This window comes from Rhamphochromis longiceps, linkage group LG13, assembly GCF_057381845.1.
Source record: "Rhamphochromis longiceps isolate RC_006_pf linkage group LG13, R_longiceps_female_GT1.1, whole genome shotgun sequence".
In the NCBI taxonomy this organism is placed as follows: Eukaryota; Metazoa; Chordata; class Actinopteri; order Cichliformes; family Cichlidae; genus Rhamphochromis; species Rhamphochromis longiceps.
In genome coordinates this window covers 6,125,211-6,146,091 of record NC_140569.1, presented here as the reverse complement: position 1 = coordinate 6,146,091, position 20,881 = coordinate 6,125,211, and the positions used below count along the sequence as shown (strand labels likewise).

The 20,881-nt window shown below is 40.8% G+C and overlaps 1 protein-coding gene across 1 annotated transcript in view; it reads right to left on the bottom strand.

Annotated features, from left to right (window-relative positions):
- Positions 1–20,881, bottom strand: part of LOC146655276 (uncharacterized) — a 101,412-nt gene that overhangs the window by 11,277 nt on the left and 69,254 nt on the right. Inside the window, exons 3-4 of the mRNA XM_085428036.1 lie at positions 11,129–11,265; positions 913–1,037 (exon numbers count right to left, since the gene is read on the bottom strand). Coding sequence (XP_085284162.1) covers positions 913–1,037; positions 11,129–11,265 — 262 coding nt within the window. The remainder of the gene's footprint in view (positions 1–912; positions 1,038–11,128; positions 11,266–20,881) is intronic.

Genomic DNA, 20,881 nt, shown 5'->3' with positions numbered 1-20,881 from the left:
GGAGAAGGGTCTCGCTGTCTCCCAGACCAAGTAGCTCTCCAGCATCCCTGCTTCTTTGCTTATTTTCTGGTTCAGGACTCATTGTTTGGCTTGCCCGGACTCTTTATATACTTTTTGTTTCTTTTTTTGCCAAACTTCTAGACATTTACTTCCCATTTTTTCCTGGTAAACTGAAGTTCAGGTGTTGTTCTACTGGGAACAGCAACTTTGTAATGTGTTAAGGTGAGCATTTTTGTTTTTCATCGTAACTATGATAGTCAAGCCACTTCCTTGCAGAGGACAGTAAAAGCAGAGATATAAGTGCTAAGTAAATGCCACCATTTATGCTCAAGCTCCTTAATGCACAACTAAAATACCCCAGTGTCCGCCAGAGCAAAATATAAACTGTAAAATGCTCATATGATATGATTTATTCTGGAGTCTTAAGCCATTCCATTCGCACAAAGGTCAGCACTGCTGAGATGGGTTGGAGTTGGTCAACAGCAAGAAATTGTGTGTCAAGGTTCATCAATGTTGAACACAGGGCAAAATGTCTGTGTTGATTTATTACAGCAACTCCAGTGATAGCTTAATTTTCCCTAATATTCACTGCAACTACAGAGACCCTAAAGCATCATTTTATTCAGTGTCTAACCAACCAGATTAGGTGCTTGTTATGTTGTACTCCACTCCTCCTCAAACCACACCCTCTCATATGTGTGCATTTCAGGTCTTATACATTGGAAAAGAAGTGAAAGCTCTGACATCAGAGTCTGCTGTCAACAGAGATATTTCAGCGATTCTGCAGCAGACCACACGCTATTGAATCCCTCAATATCAAGAGTGATATCCTCATCACCCAAACCAAACACATACTCATAAAGTATTTAAGAAGCCTAGTACATGCCTTTTTAAGTGGATAAAAGCTCTTACTTGTTCCCAGTGTGGTGTTGCTTGGATGGATATTGCTGCCGTTCTGCACAATCTCTGGTCTGGACTGATCGGCTGAGTCGACAGCCACGGTGGTGGACCGGAACATGGGACCAGAACCGGGAGCACTAAGGAGAGGAGGATACAAAGACCAAAGCGTTAAAACACCGCGAGAACAGGACGCAGCAATAGATCAGAGAATGAAATAAACAGAATAAATTAAAAGAAGAGAAGAGAGAAGAGTACAAAGGAAAAAAGGGAGAAGGGAAAGAAAATGGGAAACGTAGACAAAGGCAAGGCAAGGCAAGTTTATTTGTATAGCACAATTCAACAACAAGGTGATTCAAAGTGCTTTACAGAGACATTAGAAACAAGAACAAATAAAAAGCATGATTTAAAATTGAATAAAACAAGCAAATAAACTAACTAACTAATTAACAAACAAACAAACAAACAAACAACAGTATATAAAATCAAAACAGATAAAATCAGAACAGTAGATAAAATCAGTAGTTAAATGTAAGTTTTGAAATTTAAGCTTAAAGTGTGGATTTGGTGCTTTATTCAAATGCAGCTGAGAACAGGTGAGTCTTCAACCTGGATTTAAATAAACTGAGTGTTTCAGCTGATCTGAGGCTTTCTGGGAGTTTGTTCCAGATATAAGGAGCATAAAAGCTGAATGCAGCTTCTCCGTGTCTGGTTCTGACTCTGGGAACTGATAAAAGACCGGATCCAGATAATAATAATAATAATAATAATAATAATGGATACTTTATTGATCCCCATGGGGAAATTACTTGTTTTTCTCTGCATTTGACCCATTCACTCAGTGAAGCAGTGGGCAGCCCACTAAGCAGGCGCCCGGGGAGCAGTGTGTAGGGACGGTACCTTGCTCAGGGGTACCTCAGGGTAGATGACCTGAGGGATCTGGATGGTTTATACTGGGTCAGGAGGTCATTGATGTATTTTGGTCCTAAACCATTCAGAGCTTTATAGGCCAGCATCAGAACTTTAAAGTCTATCCTCTGACGGACAGGCAGCCAGTGTAAGGACCTCAGAGCTGGACTGATGTGGTCCACTTTTTTGGTCTTAGTGAGGACTCGAGCAGCAGAGTTCTGAATGAGCTGTAGTTGTCTGACTGATTTTTTAGGTAGACCTGTAAAGATGCTGTTACAGTAATCAAGCCTACTAAAGATGAATGCATGGACTAGTTTTTCCAGGTCCTGTTGAGACATCAGATCTTTTATCCTTGATATATTCTTGAGGTGATAGTAAGCTGACTTTGTTATTGTCTTAATGTGTTTTTCTAAGTTTAGGTCTGCATCCATCACTACACCCAAATTTCTCATCTGGTTTGTGGTTTTTAGATGTATAGATTGAAGTTCTCTGGTGACCTGTAATCGTTTTTCTTTGGCGCCAAAGACTATTACCTCAGTTTTGTTTTTGTTTAGCTGGAGAAAATTGTGGCACAACCAGTCATTGATTTCCTCAATGCATTTACCAAGAGCCTGTACAGGGCCTCGGTCTCCTGGTGACATTGTGATATATATTTGTGTGTCATCTGCATAGCTGTGATAGTTTATTTTGTTGTTGTTTATAATCTGTGCCAGTGGGAGCATGTAGATGTTAAACAGAAGGGGTCCCAAGATGGAACCTTGGGGAACTCCACATGTGATACTTGTCTGCTCAGATGTGAAGTTACCTATTGATACAAAGTATTTCCTGTTTTCTAAGTATGTTTTGAACCAGTTTAGTACAGTTCCTGAAAGACCTGTCCAGTTCTCCAGTCGTTTGAGTAATATGTTGTGGTCAACTGTATCAAATGCTGCACTGAGATCCAGTAAAACTAGGACTGACATTTTTCCACTGTCTGTATTCAGACATATGTCATTAAACACTTTGGTCAGAGCGGTTTCAGTGCTGTGGTTCTGTCTAAAACCTGACTGGAAGGCATCGTAGCAATTATTCTGTTTTAAGAAGTAACTGAGCTGTTGAGAAACTGCTTTTTCAATGATCTTACTTAAAAACGGGAGATTTGAGATCGGCCTGTAGTTGTTCATTTGTGTCTTGTCAAGATTGTCCTTTTTCAGTATAGGTTTGATTACAGCAGTTTTTAGTGATTCTGGAAACACACCTGATAATAAAGAAAAGTTGACGATCTGTAACAGGTCTGACTCTAAAGTCTTTGAGACCTTTTTGAAAAAACTTGTTGGCAGGACATCTAAACAGCAGGAGGAGGAGTTCAGTTGACCTAAGATGTCCTCCAGGTCTTTGCTGTTAATAGGTTGAAACTGTTTCATGGTGTTTAAACAGTTTTTTGGTGGACACAGTACATATCCTGGATCTGCTGTTGATGTACCAATTGCTTGTCTAATTTTTTGGATTTTTTCAGTGAAGAATTTGGCAAAGTCATTGCAGGCCATGGTCGAATGAAGTTCAGCTGCCACTGACACAGGAGGGTTTGTTAGCCTGTCAACTGTAGAAAATAAGACCCGAGCATTATGGCTGTTTTTAGTGATGATGTCAGAGAAGTAGGACCTCCTTGCATTCCTCAGTTGTAAATTATAATTGTGAAGTTTCTCTTTATAAATGTCATAATGAACCTGGAGGTTTGTTTTTCTCCATCTGCGCTCAGCTTTCCTACACTCTCTTTTTTCATTTTTCACCAGTGTGGAGTTTCTCCATGGAGACTTTTTCCTTCCAGAGATAACCTTCACCTTAATGGGAGCAATAGTGTCCATTACATTTAACATGTTAGCATTGAAGCTATTGACGAGCTCATTGACTGACCCTCTGGGCAGGTCAGGTGTTAATGGGAAGACCTGGTTAAAAATTGCACTACTGTGTTCAGTTATACACCGTTTTGTGATCACTGTTGTTGATATATTTGTGTGGGCTGAGATTTTACTTTCAAAGAAAACACAGTAATGATCAGACAGGCCCACATCAGACACAGTAACCTTTGAAATGCTCAGGCCCTTGGAGATCAGTAGGTCAAGAGTGTGTCCTCTATTATGTGTGGCCTCTGTTACATGCTGAGTCAGCCCAAAGTTGCCCAGAGTGTTACTCAGGTCTTTAGTCCCTTTGTCCTGAGGGTTGTCCACATGAATGTTAAAATCCCCAACAATAATTACACAGTCAAAATCAACACAGATCACAGACAGCAGTTCACTGAGGTCATTAAAAAAGTCTGTGCAGTATTTGGGAGGCCTGTAAACATTAAGAAACACAACTTTGGATGGGGCCTTCAGCTGTAAAGCCACATATTCAAAAGACTGAAAACTTCCAGGAGATAGCTGCTTACATTGAAATGATTCATTAAATAAGACAGCAACCCCTCCTCCTCTCCTGCTCGCCCTGACCTCACTGATAAAACTGTAGTTAGGAGGGGTCGTCTCGATGAGAACAGCTCCACTGTTACTTTGGTCCAACCAAGTTTCAGTTAGAAACATAAAATCAAGGCTGTGCTCAGTGATTAAATCATTAATTAAAAATGTTTTCCCAGCTAGAGATCTAATGTTTAATAAAGCCAACTTAAGTGTTTTAGAGGTATTACTTGTCCCCTCGTGTTTGGGAGCAGTCTGTGGCACACAAGGTATGTTTACTATGTTTAAAGATCTTTTAGAGTGCAGCTCTCTGTGTTTTGACCAGGCCACATGTCTCCTGTCACCTAAAAGTACAGAAATTTTAAAACCTTCTAGTAAACAGGGTCCCAGCTTCTCCTGGGAAAAGTCATCACTGCCATAATCCTCACAGCCCGGACCCTTCACACATCACGCATCAGACTGCGGAGACAGGGCATGAAGAGGAACTAAGGGGGGCGAGGCTGGGCAATGTGACTTCGATTGCTCTGTTGAGGGTGGGGCTCGATGGCGAACCTTTGGCCGCTCTGGTGGGGGGTTTATGGGGGACAAAAAGGGATTGGGACGGGGGGTAGATCTGAGCCCAGCATTGACCCGCTCCATCATCTCCTCAGTGAATTTCAGGTGTGGGGAGGAGGGAGAAAGGGAGGGGGAGGAGGGTGATGGCCTGTCAGGGGTTTGGGGGACTGGGGAAGGTCGTGGTCCCTTGTCCTGGTCGTTGGTGTTGTTGAGAGAGTTGGAGGCAAATAGGGACCCCTCTTCTTGCCTTAGATGTCTCTCCTTTCTGAGGCTCTTCCTCAGATGCCATGGATGTCTCTCCTTTCTGAGGCTCTTCCCGGGTGGGGGCAAATGGAGCTCCTCCTCAAGGTTTCTGCTGGGCTTTGTCTGTTCTTGGAGTACTGTTTGTTCCTCTTTATGAGATAACTCCTCGTTTATCTCAGCCTTGGCACCAAGCACGGATGGATGACGTATGGAATAAAACAAGTTGGAGGTGAACAGTTTCACCCCTGACTTGTTAAAATTAAATCCATTTGCTTTGAACAGATGCCTGCGTTCCCAAAAAATATTAAAGTTGTCGATAAAGTGCACTGAGTGGTCAGCACATGCTGATATAAGCCATTTATTCAGTGTAAACAACCTGCTGAATCTCTCGTCTCCTCCTCTGACCGGCGGTACAGGTCCACTGATGAATACAGCTGCATTCAGAGAGTTTACAGTATTTAATAATCCAGTAAAGTCCCGTTTCAGAACCTCCGACTGTTGTTTGGACACATCGTTTGACCCTGTATGCAGAACAATGTTTGTCACAGTTGGATATTCATCTGCAATTTGAAGAATTCTCTCCTTCAGGTTGTTGACCATATCGTTAGGAAAGCAGAGGACTTTAGTGTTCTTACCGCACATCCTTTGTACATCCTTTACGGCAGAGTCACCCACAATCAGAGTTTCAGGCCTAGCCTTTAGCTTTTCCTGTGGCCTTTCACTTTTCAACAGATTTTCAGACCTTACTTCGCTGCTTTTAGATGGATGGTTGTCCGATATAGATCCAGGGTCCTTTGATAGTGGAGCAAATCTGTTCTGCAGTTTCACATTCAGTTGTTTTGGAGGTTTGTTGTTAACCTTCCTATTCACGGTTGTCCAGTCCTGTTTCCTCCCGTATACAGGGGTAGAAGAGCTTCTCTGTCTCGTAGGAAGTGAAGGCCAGTCGGTTTCAGAGATTTCAGCTCGCTGTGCCCTGCCTGTGATACGTCCTCCCCCTTCCAGGAGACATGATTTATGTCTTGGTTTTGCACCAAGACAGTCTAAGGGGGGATTATCACTTGAGGATTTATAATAATGCACAGAGTCTACTTTCTTGGTCATGTTATCTGTGCTCCTTAGCTGTGTACTAGCTTGCTCAAAGGCAAGGTTGTTTCATTTCCACACAGTCCATTTACCTCCACGTTTACTTCTAAGCGATGAATTTTTGTCTCCAGTACTGCAATCTTCTGCAGGAGGCTGTGGTAGTCATCTGTGGAGAGGGAAGGCATCTTGTTGCTAGTTAGCCTAGCGGTTAGCACCTTTCCAGGCTATTGAGGCTGCTCGGTGCCCAGACGCTGTAATCAGGCTTCAGCTGTGTCTAGGCCACAGACACACGGAGCGCTGAGGATAAGGTAACCATAAAATGTTGCTGTTTCTGTTAAGAACACTCTAGTCCTAATGATCTACAAGTGTCCAGAAGTTATCGCAGGTAAGCTCACACGGAAAAAAGGGAAAAAATCAGCGTAAAAATCAATAAAAATCAATATAAGAAGCAAAGCATTCAAGAGCAAAGAGATGAAGCGTCCACCACAAAAGATGAAGGTAATGGGAGAAAAATGACAAAAGAAAAGATAAGGAAATCAGAAAGAGGGAGATAAAAAGAGATGGAGAGGAAAAGGTTAGAAGAAAGAAAATGCAAGGAAAAGAAAATGAGGAGACAAGAAGAATCAAATGATGAATAAGAAGAGATGTGAGGAGAAAATGAAGTGGAAACAAAGAGGAGAGGAAGCAAGGAGATAGGAGGGAAAGATTAAAAAAATAAAGGCAAAGAGGACAATAGAAATATAGATGGGAAACTGAAAGGAAAAAAATGAAGAGTGGAGGAAACAAGAAGATGAGCATTGAGGAGGGCAAGAGGAGAGTAGAGCTGAAATCCAGCTGAAAATCAATTTGGCCACGCTTCTCTTCTCTCTCCTTTTGTGCCAGGAGCCAAACTGCATTGTTGCAAATCTGAAAATGGCTATGACAGCCGATACTGATACATGTACAGTGAGTGGGTTCAGCCGTGCAGCGTGATTGGTCAGAAACACTTCATAGCCACTCTGAAAATACCCGTTAAGCACAACAAAATGCATTTTATTGCATTGTGACCAACGAGATTCTCAGTGATCTCTCTTTTCTTCTTTACTTGCAAGGCTGAGAGACAAACATAGGTCAGTCCAGGAACACATGAAGAAAACTTTCATGCATGGAGTCAAAAGTTGGATGTTAGATCATGTCTTCAGAGAGTATTTTAAGGCAGAGATCAATGTTCGCTTTACGTGGGCGTGCTCGGGTTGGGACTTGCAGCTTTGAGCTCAAATTGTGGATTCGTGTGCAATCGTATACATTTTGAGAAATCAATTTTTTGTGCTTGGTAGCTCGCCAGATGAACCTTTCTCATCACACGCTTTGAGCAAGAAGCAGCCAAATCTGCATCATCTGTTTTTGGACCTCTCTGTTTGTTTATCATTATTCTTACAGGATTTTTTTAAAGACAAACAGCACGTGAGCACAACAACTGTTTGGCAGCCCACTTGAGAGTCCCAGATGTCGGAGCCTCCCACTGGCACATGAACAAACAGACTGATATGTAGATTTTTCAGCAACATTAACACGCAGCTGTAAAGCAGCTCTGACAGACATAAACATGGCGGGGTGTTCCCCGTAATGGATAAGCCAGCTCACGCAAGTTCATCATTTCTACCGTCTGATGATCGTAACTCACTGCAGCTACATGAAAAGGACAGGGCTGATTTAGTAAAAGTCATTCCTGTTCAGTCGGGCGTGAGAAAGTACCCACCTCCAATATTTTGTGAGCTTCTGTTGTGATAATTGTGGTAATTTTGAGGCATATTTTCCACTCATTTTGCATCCTATCTGCTGTTTTCAACCCCTTTCTAGTAACTGTAGATATTTGTGTTAATTTTGTGCAGTCGGAAATTATATTTCAAATTAAAGCCTTAATTTGTTGGTCAACTATTTTTTCAATATTTTGATTACAGGCTTGTGTGGGGCAAACATTAGGTTATTTTTAACCACTCTGACAACTATACTGTAAACATATTGGAACAAACATAGTAACTGAACATGCATAATATTTTACGTAACACCCATAATTTGCTTCTGCAAACCCAGAACTTATCCAACACACCCACTCTGGATGTTACAATAGTACTGGACAAATGCAGCTACAAAGACACTATAGAAATAAGTACAGTGAAATTTTCCTAAATGGGTACTGCACATCTGTAAAATACTTCAAGTTAATTTAAATATAATCAGTTACACCAACTTAAAAAGGTCGAAAATTTCTGAGACATTAAAATGATTGAACTAGGATTTTCTAAAGTATAAGTTTTGATACAGTTTTATTCAATTATGTTAGTATTTGTCACCATGCTCTTCACTCTGAAGCCACCCATGGGTATAACTACTACAACTACTGTTTAGGTCCTTAAGTTTTGTGGCGTACTGTATTTGGGTCTCACATGGTTACTTAAACACATAATTTTAATCAGATGAGGGTATACATACTAACAAGCGCAGCTATATAAAGTACTCTACAAGTTCTTGAAATATCAAAAGTTTGAATGTGTTCTCACGAGGGTCACCACATGGGCTACACAGGAAACAGGGAATGTCTTTGGACGTGAACACATGAGCAGCAGCGAGGCCAGTACGAGCGCTTTGGTGTTTGTGGATTTTAAATTGTTTTCTTGAATGAAAAAGATGTGCTCGGAGGTTAGACAAGTTTCAAAATGCAGCAGGTCAGGTTGCTGTTTGATTAGTGACATTATTATCCTGTAATAATTCACACTTTGCATATTGTTTACACAGAGTACTAAAGTAAACCAGTGGAGCTATCAAACTGAGACACAGTGTGAGGCTCTTAAATACAAGGCCATCATTAATTCACATTTGAACTTTGAATGTGTCAAGTTCACTCTGCTACCACATGACTGTACCGCACAGTGCAGCTCAAATCACATCATCAAGTTTGCAGATGACACAACAGCGGTGGGTCTCATCACTAACAATGATGAGTCTGAATACAGAGAGGAGGTACAACACCTGGTGGACTGGTGCCAGAGCAACAACCTGTCTGTTCAGGAGACTAAAGAGATGGTTGTTAACTTCAGGAAGACACCCCACTGCACATCAATGGATCTGCTGTTGAGTTGGTCAACAACGGGAAGTTCCTGGGTGTGCACATATCAGATGACCTCTCCTGGAACCTGAACACCACCCCCATCACTGAAGAAAGCCCAACAACATCTTCACTTTCTCAGAGGCTGAACAAGGCCAGTCTCCCTCCTCACGTCCTCACATCTTTTTACCGGGGAACCATTAAGAGCGTTCTCATTCCTCACTATCCAGTACGGGAACTGCACTTTCGCTGAAAAGAAGTCTCTGATAGTGAGAACAGCAGAGAGGATCATTGGAGGCCCTCTCCCAATCATTTCCTAGCTCATCATCAAACACATCATCCGATGTGCAATCAGCATAGTGAATGACACTTTCCACCCCTCACATGCACTGTCCTCCCTTCTTCCATCTGGCAGACGGTTTCACAGCATCAAAACCATAACGGCCAGACACTGCAAGAGCTTCTTCCCCCAAGCAGTCAACTACCACCAAAGGGCCGATAAACATAAACACTTTTACAAACAAACACTTTGACAAACATAAAGATCTCTACAAACATTTTTACAGTACTCACCAGAAGATTCAATAATAACAACACAAACTTTCACATCTACATTATGCTACACTTGCACATTTTACATCTTTCACATGTCTTCGTCTTGTCTTGTCCACAATATCCTGACCATAACTTGAACATAGTATTCAATACCAACATCTCACTTTACTGTAATTACACATGATCACTTTGTATTGTCTTTTGTCCGTGTTTATTATACATAGATATAGTTAGTATTAGTACCTTTTCATCTTTTTCATTTTACTTAAATATAGTGAGTTATTAATTTTTTGTCATTTCTAGTTTTATATCCCCTGTAGATATATTTTGATACCCTTATAAATGCACCATGGGGGGCTTGGGGTGAAATGGCATTTCAATAGATACACTCTATACTATATATATTGTTGTATTGACAATAAAGATCTTGAATCTTGAATCTTTTCCCGCCATCTATTCTGGAATGAGCATTGTCACAGTTTTAAGTCCTGTGTGATGATGAAGCAGAAGACAAACTAAGTGTGGACAGATTATTAATAATATTAGTCTGATAATGTGATTTATTTAGCTTAAAAGATAGAATAAGTTTGAGATTAACCTCATGCAGGACAAATGTACTTATTTATGAGCAATTTTCCAAACTTCTTATAAACATAATGGAAAAAAAATTGTATTTGATAACATTTAATATTACAATAATGGATTACACAGAACTGGGCAATAAATGTCATTACACTAGATGTCTTTCTGAAAGTGCTGTAACTACGTTTAAGGAAGTACGTCCTTCACTGTTATCTTCTTTAGTGCCATGTAGCAGGACAAAGCAGAGCAGCTACCTTAACTCTACTCCCACAGAATGCAATACAATGCAAAACACCTTGAGGTGACTGTTGTTGTGAATTAAATTCAGTAACAACTGAATTTCATTTTTAGCTTATTCAGTAGTCCATCTAGTTTTTTTCCTCTAAATCTGCTGCTTGGTGCTGGTGGAAATGGTACTCCTGAGAGCTGGAAAGTGAACCAAAACTATAAATCTTCTTGGTCATAAAACAAAAAAAACAAAATAGATTTTTTTTATTCATGCTCTGTGGAGCTGAAGAGAAAGGCAAGAGAAAGGCAGATGTGGACATTGTACTCTTTTCATCCCATTGAAAAACTACAGCTTGAAGTCCTAAAAAAGACTTTAAAAGATAAAGAAAAACACAATGTTTAACAGTTTCACTGATTTTTGGAAAACATATTTTTTTACCAAGTCGATTTTGAAACATATTCCATAAAATATAAATGGAGCAACTGATACAATTGAGCTTTTTACACATAAAATATAATAAATGGGTTGAAAGGAAAGAAAGAACTTATGGATGCTACTAACCACTCTCCCGTCCTCCTGTCTTCATGCTGATTGAGTCTCCTCAGCACTCTCTCCTCTCTCTTCTCCTCCCTGCGCCTCCTCTGCCTCCTGCAGGCCAGTGCTCTGTAAAACTCCCTCTGTTTCAGCTCCTTCAGTCGCTGCAGGACAAGCAGAGTGATTAACAGAAGCAGATGCGGTCGTATCAGGGCTGCATTAAAAAGGAGATGTAAGAGGTCAAATGGATAATGCATTAAAAAGATGAATTTAAATGTTTAATTTGTGAGGTAAGTGGGTGGAGTTATCAGTCTTGTGTATTTGCTCTGTCTGTAAGCGTGTGTGTGTGCATTGTTTGTGCATGTGTGTCTATATGCACCGTCTAAGTCAGCCAGTGTCAGCTTTAGTAGAGTCCAGACCAGCTTAATTCACTTATTGAGCTCTGTCTGCAAGCTGTCTGCTGACCGGAGATACTGATACAGTGTGCGAGTGTCATTTGTGCCCGTGTGTGTGTGTGCCTATGTGTGTGTCACAAATAATAATAATGATAATAATATACCTGTGGGTTCACATCTCAAATAGACAGATGACAAGAGACAGACAGCGAGGCGGGCGGAGACACCAGCAAATAGATAAGCAGACATAAATAGACAGACAGATAAAACATGGAGGCAGGCAGGGAGACAGACGGACAAACAGAGGCACAAAGAGACAGGCTGGAAGACAGACACTGTGGGGTTTGTTAAAGTTTGTTATGTAGCCTGTGATTTTTCATGGAAGGTGTACATACAGTGTGAAGGGTGGACAGAATGACAGGAAGCCTCACGGTAGACCATAACAACGCGACAAACTAGGACTGAATCAACACCGTTAGCACACCGTCAACCGTTAAACTGTGAAACATGTAGACTGGTTTACAGCATATCAATATAAATACGAACATTTAAAAAAAAACAACCCAACATGTGATAGTTTCCTGCAATACCGATGATGTTGCCTATTAACCTGAGGTGGAATGAAGGCTATGTCTCTTTTGTGCAAACTGAGCCCAAATGCTCTTTTTTTGCTAACATTTGAGTGATTATAGCATCATATTTTTTAGCACTGATTTAGGCCACATTCATTCATAACACACACATGTACTGCTTACTTTTGAACCTATTTTTAACAACCTTTCACACACTTACAGGGAAATTCAGGGGATTCAAGGGAAATTTGGGGTTATGTATCGTGCCCAAGGACACTTTGACACTTTGTGGAATAGAGCCAGTGTCCTTCCAGATGGTCAAGCTGCACAAACTCCTAAGATACATTCATTCAGGTGAGCCCTACATACCAAATCATATCATAGAATGGAGACTACAATAATAGAGCCCTTGAAAAAGTATTTGCCCTCTTTCTGATTTTTTTCTTGCATCTTTGTCACACATGTTTCAGATCATCAAAACATTCAATATCATATACAGATAATTCACATGATTAACTGATTATCCACATTTTCTAAGAAACTAACTTACATTTCATCAGCCACACCATGCTCAGATTAATGTTAGACCTTTTGAATAAATAACTCACTTAAATATAACCTGTCTGACAAAATGAAGTATACTATCAGATCAAAAAGCAACACATCATGCTGTGATGTAAAGAAACAGATGAGAAACAAAGCCATCCATCGGTCTGGAAAAACATTATAGAGCATTTTATAAGGCTTTGGGACTCCAGTGAACCACGATGAGAGCCATTATCCACAAATGGAGTAAACAGTGGGACAGTGGAACAGTGGTGAACCGAGTTGCTGGCCGACCAAAATTACTCTAAGAGCGCATCAACAACTCACCCAGGAGGTCACAAAGGAATCTAAAGAAAACATCCAAAGAGCTGCAGGCCTCAGTTGTCTCAGTCATGAGTTCATGAGTCAACAATAAGAAAGAGAGTGGGCAAGAATGGCATCCATGAGTTCCAAGGCAAAAAACTCTTTTGGGAAAATATTTAGTGGACTGAAAAGACAAAAGTCGAATCTTTTGGAAGGTTTGAGACCCGTTACATCTGGTGTAAAACTAACACAGCGTTTTAGGTCATACAAACAGTCAAACATGGCGGAGGTAGTGTAATGGTCTGGGGCTGCTTTGCTTCTTCGGGACCTGGCGACTTGCTGTAATTGATGCAATCACAAATTCTGATGTCTAACCATCAGTTTCAGAGTCATTACCAGTTGCTGCAAACATTTGATTACAGTTCTTGCAGGCAAGGGTGGCACAACAATTTATTAAGTTTAGAGGGCAGTTACTTTTTCACACAGGCACTTTTAGATACCGGTTTTTTTTCTCTGAATAAATGAACTGATCATTTAAAAACTGCGTTATGTATTTACTTGTGTTTAATATCAAAATGTGTTAGACTAACATGTTCAGATCATCAAAGAAAGATACAAAAATAAGAGATTAAGAATCACAGCATTATACATGCTCTACAACTATCTAGGAACATGAAAGTCGTGCATTGCGAACAGTAGAACCTCTTGGAGTCTTAGGATGATGCATGATGACATTTTTCATCCAAATTTCATGTTGTCACATTTAGCTGAATACAGTTTGAGTGATAAACAAAAATAAGCTATTTCCAAAAACAGAAACATGATATTAACAGATTTTCTGGTATTTCCCCTGTTTGTTTTCAGTAATTAATTTGCCCTGTGGTACACAGCAAGATAATGAAATCAGAGGAATTTCCATGTACTTTACATTGTGTCAGCTGGGATACTGAAGCGTCATTACTCAGATGTGAAGCTATCAACCAATGCATAGTGTTTATAAAACAAACACCTCCCTCCACTCCTAGCATCATGTAGCAAATTCCTTTTTAAAAATATATATTAGTCTTACTGCTGTATTAGCAGCATTTTTAAATTAGACATCTCCTTTGTGTGAATCTTTTTTGTGAATATTTCTAAAGGGAGCCCTGGTTCAAGGGATCCTTATGCTTAGTATTCATCTACAATCCAAGGTTGCATTTATTTCCTCCCATGCTGATATTGTTATGTAGTGGAAATGATGCTGACCAGGTGAACTGTAGATAAATCACTGCTGGCAATAGCAAACAGGGAATAACAACTTACCCCAAACATAATGTAATCAATTGGAGTGTTTCACTACACTACACCATATAGAACATGAACAATAGATTTGAAATTAAAGATCCACATCGAACAGTACAGTTTGTATACAAAGGGCTACTGTATCTAGAAAGTTCATCAGCTGTAAAGCATTGGCCGAAAGTCGGTAGTTTCACCTCGAGGATTATTGTTTCCTTTAAGATTCACAGTGCTGGAGTGCAGAGCACACACAAAAAATGATGTGTCACCTTTCTGCTACTGACAGGTCTCACTGTTTAATTTATATATTTTATAAGATAAAAAAAAATATGTCTCTGTAAGCAGCATATATAGGATAAACTGTGGATGGTTGTTTTTCTCAGTCTGGCTCGTTTCATCTGTCACAGCAGCACATCAAGCGCTGGTGACGTAGCCCCTCTGCAAACCACTTCATTTCTAAAAGAAAATGGGACCGTGACTGACCGTGAACCAAAAGATGGGCAGCTTAGCCGAGTGTGTGCAGGCTAGAGAATATTAGTGCTGGAAAATCCATTTCCTGCAAGTGTTGCAGTCTCGAACAATATGCCCTAAATGCTCCGCATCCTCAAGTAAACCTAATAACTCTGACACACAGCTAACTGTGAAAAATATTATGCCTCTTTCATCACTTGCAAGTGAACAAATGGTAATTGCAGCAAATACATTCCTCCCAGCACCTATAATTTTGTAAACACCCAAACAGCTGCAAGTTCTCAGAGTTGCCTTCCTCCACATCTCTCTTTTTTACATCCAACTGAAGAGAGAAAAATAATGAGAGAAGAATGTTGCAGCAATGCGACAATTTCACATATTTAGTTCAGGTAATCAGGCTGCATTATTGATAATCTTTGTGTTTTTATTTAATTAGGAGAATTTGTACTGTTGATTTTTAACCTAAAATGACCCTGTTTGCCTATTATTGGCTTTATAGATTTCATTTAATCTTTATGTCTTACTCTATAGAGGTATAGACTTCGGAATATCTTCATGAGGAATGTCTATGCATGCTGGTTAGTCAACCACAAGATTAAAACCACTGACTAGAGGATAATAACATCGATCACCTCATTACAATGCAATGTCCTGCTGGGAAATCTTGGGAAATAATAGGACTGAAAGCTATATTCTCTTGGGTGAAAGTCCAGCATCTGACTTACGCCATTGCACCTTCCTCCTCTGGACTTTGCTTCTTATCACAATTTACTAACTTGAAACCTGACACTTCAATGTGTAGATTTATGAGTAACCAACACACGTGGAGCTCTTTGGCATTGATTCTCCAAGCCTTTGAACTCTGCTACAGTAACGAACACCATTTTTCCAAATGAAATTTCCTCATTTGGTGTTTTGTTGATGATGGAAAACACATTAGTCTAATGTCTTCCTTAAGTCTTCAATGCAATTCTAGTGACTGTTTCTAGGATACGATTCACATCATTTTCAAACTTATCAAATATGTGACCTCGTACCCTATCGATATGATTACTGTCATCCTAGAAGACACTAGAAGAAATGTATCATCATATGATGAACGTGATCACTCAGAACATCTTTGTATTGATTTGTGTTGACCTTTTCCTCTAAGAAGACCCAAACCATATCGCCCCACCATCAACTATCTGTACATATAAAGTAAAACTGATGACTGCTTTTGCCCAATAAAATAACTTGTATATATTAAACATTGATTATTTCAGTGTTTACTCTTACTTTTTTATATTATTTTCTTTCTCTCTTTCTCAAGTGCAAATGGCCCGTGGATGATATGTATAAAATCCAATATAACATTATACAATTTTGGAGGGGCATAATACTGATATACAGTGGGCTGTGTCATCAGATAAAACCGCCATGCATTATGTGAAAAAAATCAATCGTTAATGGATTTTAAAAAAAGAGGAGAAGAATATTTGTTTTTGGCGAATCTTGTAAGTTGAATATCTGACTGGTTGTGATACTTAATCACATTGATACGAAAATCATTTTTAAAAAATCTAATGCTGCCATAAAACAGTTGTACTTATTGATTTGTAACATCAGCCACAATAGTCTAACACACACAAGCTGTGTAACTGTTAAAGGGGCAACAGTTTTAAACAAACTATCTAAATTTCTGCTTCAGATCTCTTGGTATATATATATAAAGTATATAAATTCAAGAACTGTAACAAGGACCTAATATAAACTCATTTTAAACTTTATTAGGTACACCTGTTCAACTTCTTGATAATGAAAATATCTAATGAGCCAATCACATGGCAGCAACTGAGCAATTCAGGACAGGGGATGAAATGTGATTTAAGTGACATTAAGTGTAGGTGGTCGGAGTATTTCAACAATGGCTGATCCACTGGATTTTCACACACAACCAGCTTTAGGGATTACAGAAAACAGACCAGATAGAGAAACTCTACAGTGAGCGGCAGTTGTCTCGGTGGAAACACCTTGCTGATGTCAGAAGTCAGAGGAAAATAGCCAGACAGCATTTACCTGAGAGAGGCAACAGCAACTCGAATAACCAGTTACAAGCAAGATATGCAGAAGAGCATCTCTGAATACACGACAACCTTGATACTGATGGCTTTCAGCAAGAGAAGACCACAACAGGTGCCACTGATGTGGGCTAAACAAAGGTAACTGAGGCTACAGTTCACACAGGCTCACCAAAATTGGTCAGTAGAAGACTGGGAAATGCTGCTTCATAGGAGGAGTCTGGATTTATGTTGCAACATCTGGATGGTAGGGTAAAAACTTGGCATAACCAGCATGAAAACCTAAAGCCATCCTGCCTTTTATCAGTAGTCCATGCTGGTGATGGTGTAATGGTTTGTGGGATACTTGCTGCACGTACCTCCCTTTGAGCCTCTTAGCACCAACTGAGCATCGTTTGAACTCTACAGCCTGCCTGAATGTTGTTGCTGACACTGTCCGTTCCTTCAAGATCATAGTGTGCCCATCTTTTCCAACAAGATGTAATGCACCATGTCACAAAGCTTAAGTAATCTCACACTGGTTTCTTGAACAGCACAATGAGTTCACTGTATTTCAGTGGCCTCCAGAGTAATGGGACCTCAGTCCAATAGTGCACCTTTGGGATGTGGTGGAACGGGAGATTCTCATTATTATCATACAGTCACAAATCTGCAGCAACTGTATTACGCAATAATGAAAACGTGGACTAAAATATCTCAGCGATGTTTCCAGCACCTTTGTGAATCTATGTCATTAAACTTTAAAGTAGTTCTGAAAGCTAGAAGTGTGTGCCTAATAAAGTGTCTGTTGTGTGTAATGTTGTTGAATACGAATATATTTAAAAAGTAGATCAAAACGTATATTTCAACACACATAAAGTTGTTCAAACTTCTGGTTTCTTCTCTTGAGTGTGTGTTTTCCCTCTCGCTCTCTACCACAGAGAGCTAATTACTGTAAACTCAGCTTTTTTATTTTTGTTTTTGCTTTTTTTTTTAGCACCACTTGGTCAAAAGATGCTTTGATACATTTTCTCTGCTCATCACAGAGGAAAGAAAAACCCGGGCTTTATGGTTTGATGTTCTGCTTGCTTGTCTTGTTTGCCTATATGTTCTACTGCTGTGCGGTGTGTGGGCCAGACCATCAGGTCAGCTGCAGACGCTTTGGCCCAGTGTTTCACCCATAAAACTAAACCTTTGGGGGCCCTTGTTCCATATGCATCTTTGCTTCGTGCCACTCAACATTCCCACCAGCGTACTGTTCACTAATCCACTCACACATTCTCGGTACTGATGAAACTGACTTCCAGAGCTCACGGTCGTCTTTGTGTTGGTATTTTTATGTTAATTTCATGTTTTTTGTTAAAATAAATTAGTTATGCTGGCATTAGGTATTTTCTGTTCTGCAGCAGTTTGCCCTCTAGTGGTTGTTTTTGTGTATTTTTTTTACTCTGTAAGATCGAGCCAGAGGCAGTTTCACCTCCATTAATCTGTTGCCATCCATGCCTTCACAAGCTGATAAACGGCATCATCTGTGAGTAATATTGTTTGTTATCACTGAGACAACTTGTGTGCATTATTATTTGTTGTGAAGGCGTGATATAGTTTGTAGTTAGAATTTAATTTGAATGCATGTATAACCTAAGCTAGTGAGGTTAAGCTAGCTCATATGTCATGTGGTTTCTTTAACGTTTTGATCATGAGTGTGATTTCATTTGATGTTTTATTCGGGCACTCACTAAGCAGATAAATATTGTGCTCATATTTTTGAATATGTGTTTGTTATACTGTATATTGAGGCAACATTTTTATTGGTTTATTTCTGGTTTTGTCAACAGTTTCACACTTTTTCCTTATTAAATCATCCAACTCAACACATTGGCCTGTTCCCTGGATTTTGATTAGGAGAGTGTTTAGCTGTCTGTATAGCTGAGTCTACGTTCACGAGGACAACGCTTAGTGAGGACAGAACAGTGAAAAGATGAATCATCACATCAAGCTTTGAAGGAATCTCGGCAGCCTATTTCTTCGCCACCAGTAACCACTAAGTAGAAGAAAAACATCAAAGAGGCTACGTTCGCTTCTTCTGTATCTTTTTACGGGATTTGAAGACCCATTCACCTGCCTGTATTAAACGATGTCCAGCTCAAACCCTATTGACGCCGATATTCAGAGCCTGGAGGTTAGGTCAGAGTGTGCTGCCTCAGCTGCATTTTCCAAGCAAAGTTCAAATAAATCTTCAGCTAGTGCCGCTGCTGCTAAAGCTCGTGCAAAGGCGGAAGCTGCACGCACACGAGCAGCCTATGCAAAACGTCAAATAGACATGCAAGTGGAGAAAGCACGCATAGAGGCTACATTGAATGCACTAAAAGAAGAGTGTGAAGCTGAGGCTGCCTCAGCAGAGGCTCAAGTGTTTGAGGCTGCTGCGGATTTAGACAACTGTGACCTTGGGAGTAAAGCCAGTCATGCTCAAGCAACGAAGCAGTCATTACAGCGAACTGGTGAGTTCATCCAAGCACATTTCTCTTCAGGGCAGAGTTATGCTTTAGCTCAAAATGAGAAAGAAACACAGGCTGCTGCTTCTGTACCACAACACAGACACCTCCCAGATATCAAAGTTCATTGCGTCAGTCGTGACACACAACAGCCGTATCCTTCTGCTTGCTCGGCTGAAGGCCTGCACCCAGGCAACCAGAGAAAGAATCGCCCTGACCCTCTGCCTTTTAACACAGATAGAGATGTCCCCTCCATGCACACACATCGCTGCACAGACTCAACAAACCAACTTCCACCCCGCTCACCACTGGAGGCTCAAGGTGTATCTGAGTTAGCTGTATATCTGGCGCGTCGAGACCTTGTCACAGCTGGACTAAAAGTGTTTGATAACCAGCCTGCTAGTTATCTGTCATGGAAATCTAGCTTTGTTAACGCTGTGGAGGGACTTAGCCTCAAACCTAGTGAAGAACTGGACCTGCTCATTAAGTGGCTTGGTGGGGAGTCGCTACACCACGCCAAGAGGATAAGGGCAGTTTATGTCAACAATCCATTCATGGGTTTGAACATGCTTTGGCGAAGGCTGGACAAGTGTTATGGCTCTCCAGAGGCCATTGAAGCTTCTCTCTTCGATAGATTGAACCACTTCCCAAAGCTTTCAAATAGAGATCACCAGAAGCTTCAAGAACTCGGAGACCTGCTCCTAGAGATCGAAGCTGCTAAGCAAGAGGGATATTTGCCAGGGCTCAGCTTCCTAGACACTGCAAGGGGAATAAACCCTATAGCGGAGAAACTGCCCCACAATGTCCAAGAACAGTGGATAACTCAGGGGTCTCGCTATAAGAGGGAGCACCAAGTTCCATATCCCCCTTTCTCATTTTTTGTGGACTTCGTGTATAACCATGCAGAGATGAGAAATGATCCTAGCTTTGCTTTTGCTAACTTCAGTTCAGCTGTGTTCAAAGGTGACGGATCCTTCTCCAAACAATGGAAATCCAAACCTCCTTTATCCGTAAGTAAAACTGAGGTAGGAAACCCCCCCCACCTCTCAGTCCTCCAAAGGACTCACCGTTGATCTAGACAGAGAGTGTCCTCTCCACAAGAAACCTCACTCCCTCAGGAAATGCAGAGGCTTTCGAGAAAGACCACTTGCAGAGCGAAGACGCTTCCTGGTGGAGCACTCCATATGTTTTAAATGTTGTGCTTCAGCAACTCACCAAGCTAAAGAGTGTAAAGCTGACACCCACTGCTCTGAGTGTGACAGCGACCGGCACATTGCAGCACTCCATCCTGGACCGGCACCTTGGGCTCCAAGTTCCAGACCACCTTCTGCAGAGCATGGTGGGGAGCCTACCGAGTGTGTCACTGACATAGCAGCCTCTTCATGCACAGCCGTGTGTGGTCAGGGTCTTAAAGGTAAATCATGTTCCAAAATCTGTCTGGTCAGTGTGTATCCCAAGGGTCGCCCAGACCAAAAGGTGAGGACATACGTGATGCTGGATGACCAAAGCAATGTGTCGCTAGCCAGATCAGCATTCTTTGACATGTTTGACATCCAGGGTGAGGCTTCCCCCTATACCCTCAAAACATGCTCAGGAATCACCGAGACTGCTGGAAGAAGGGCCTCTGGATTTATGGTGGAGTCAGCTGATGGACAGTTGCACTTATCATTGCCGACTCTTATTG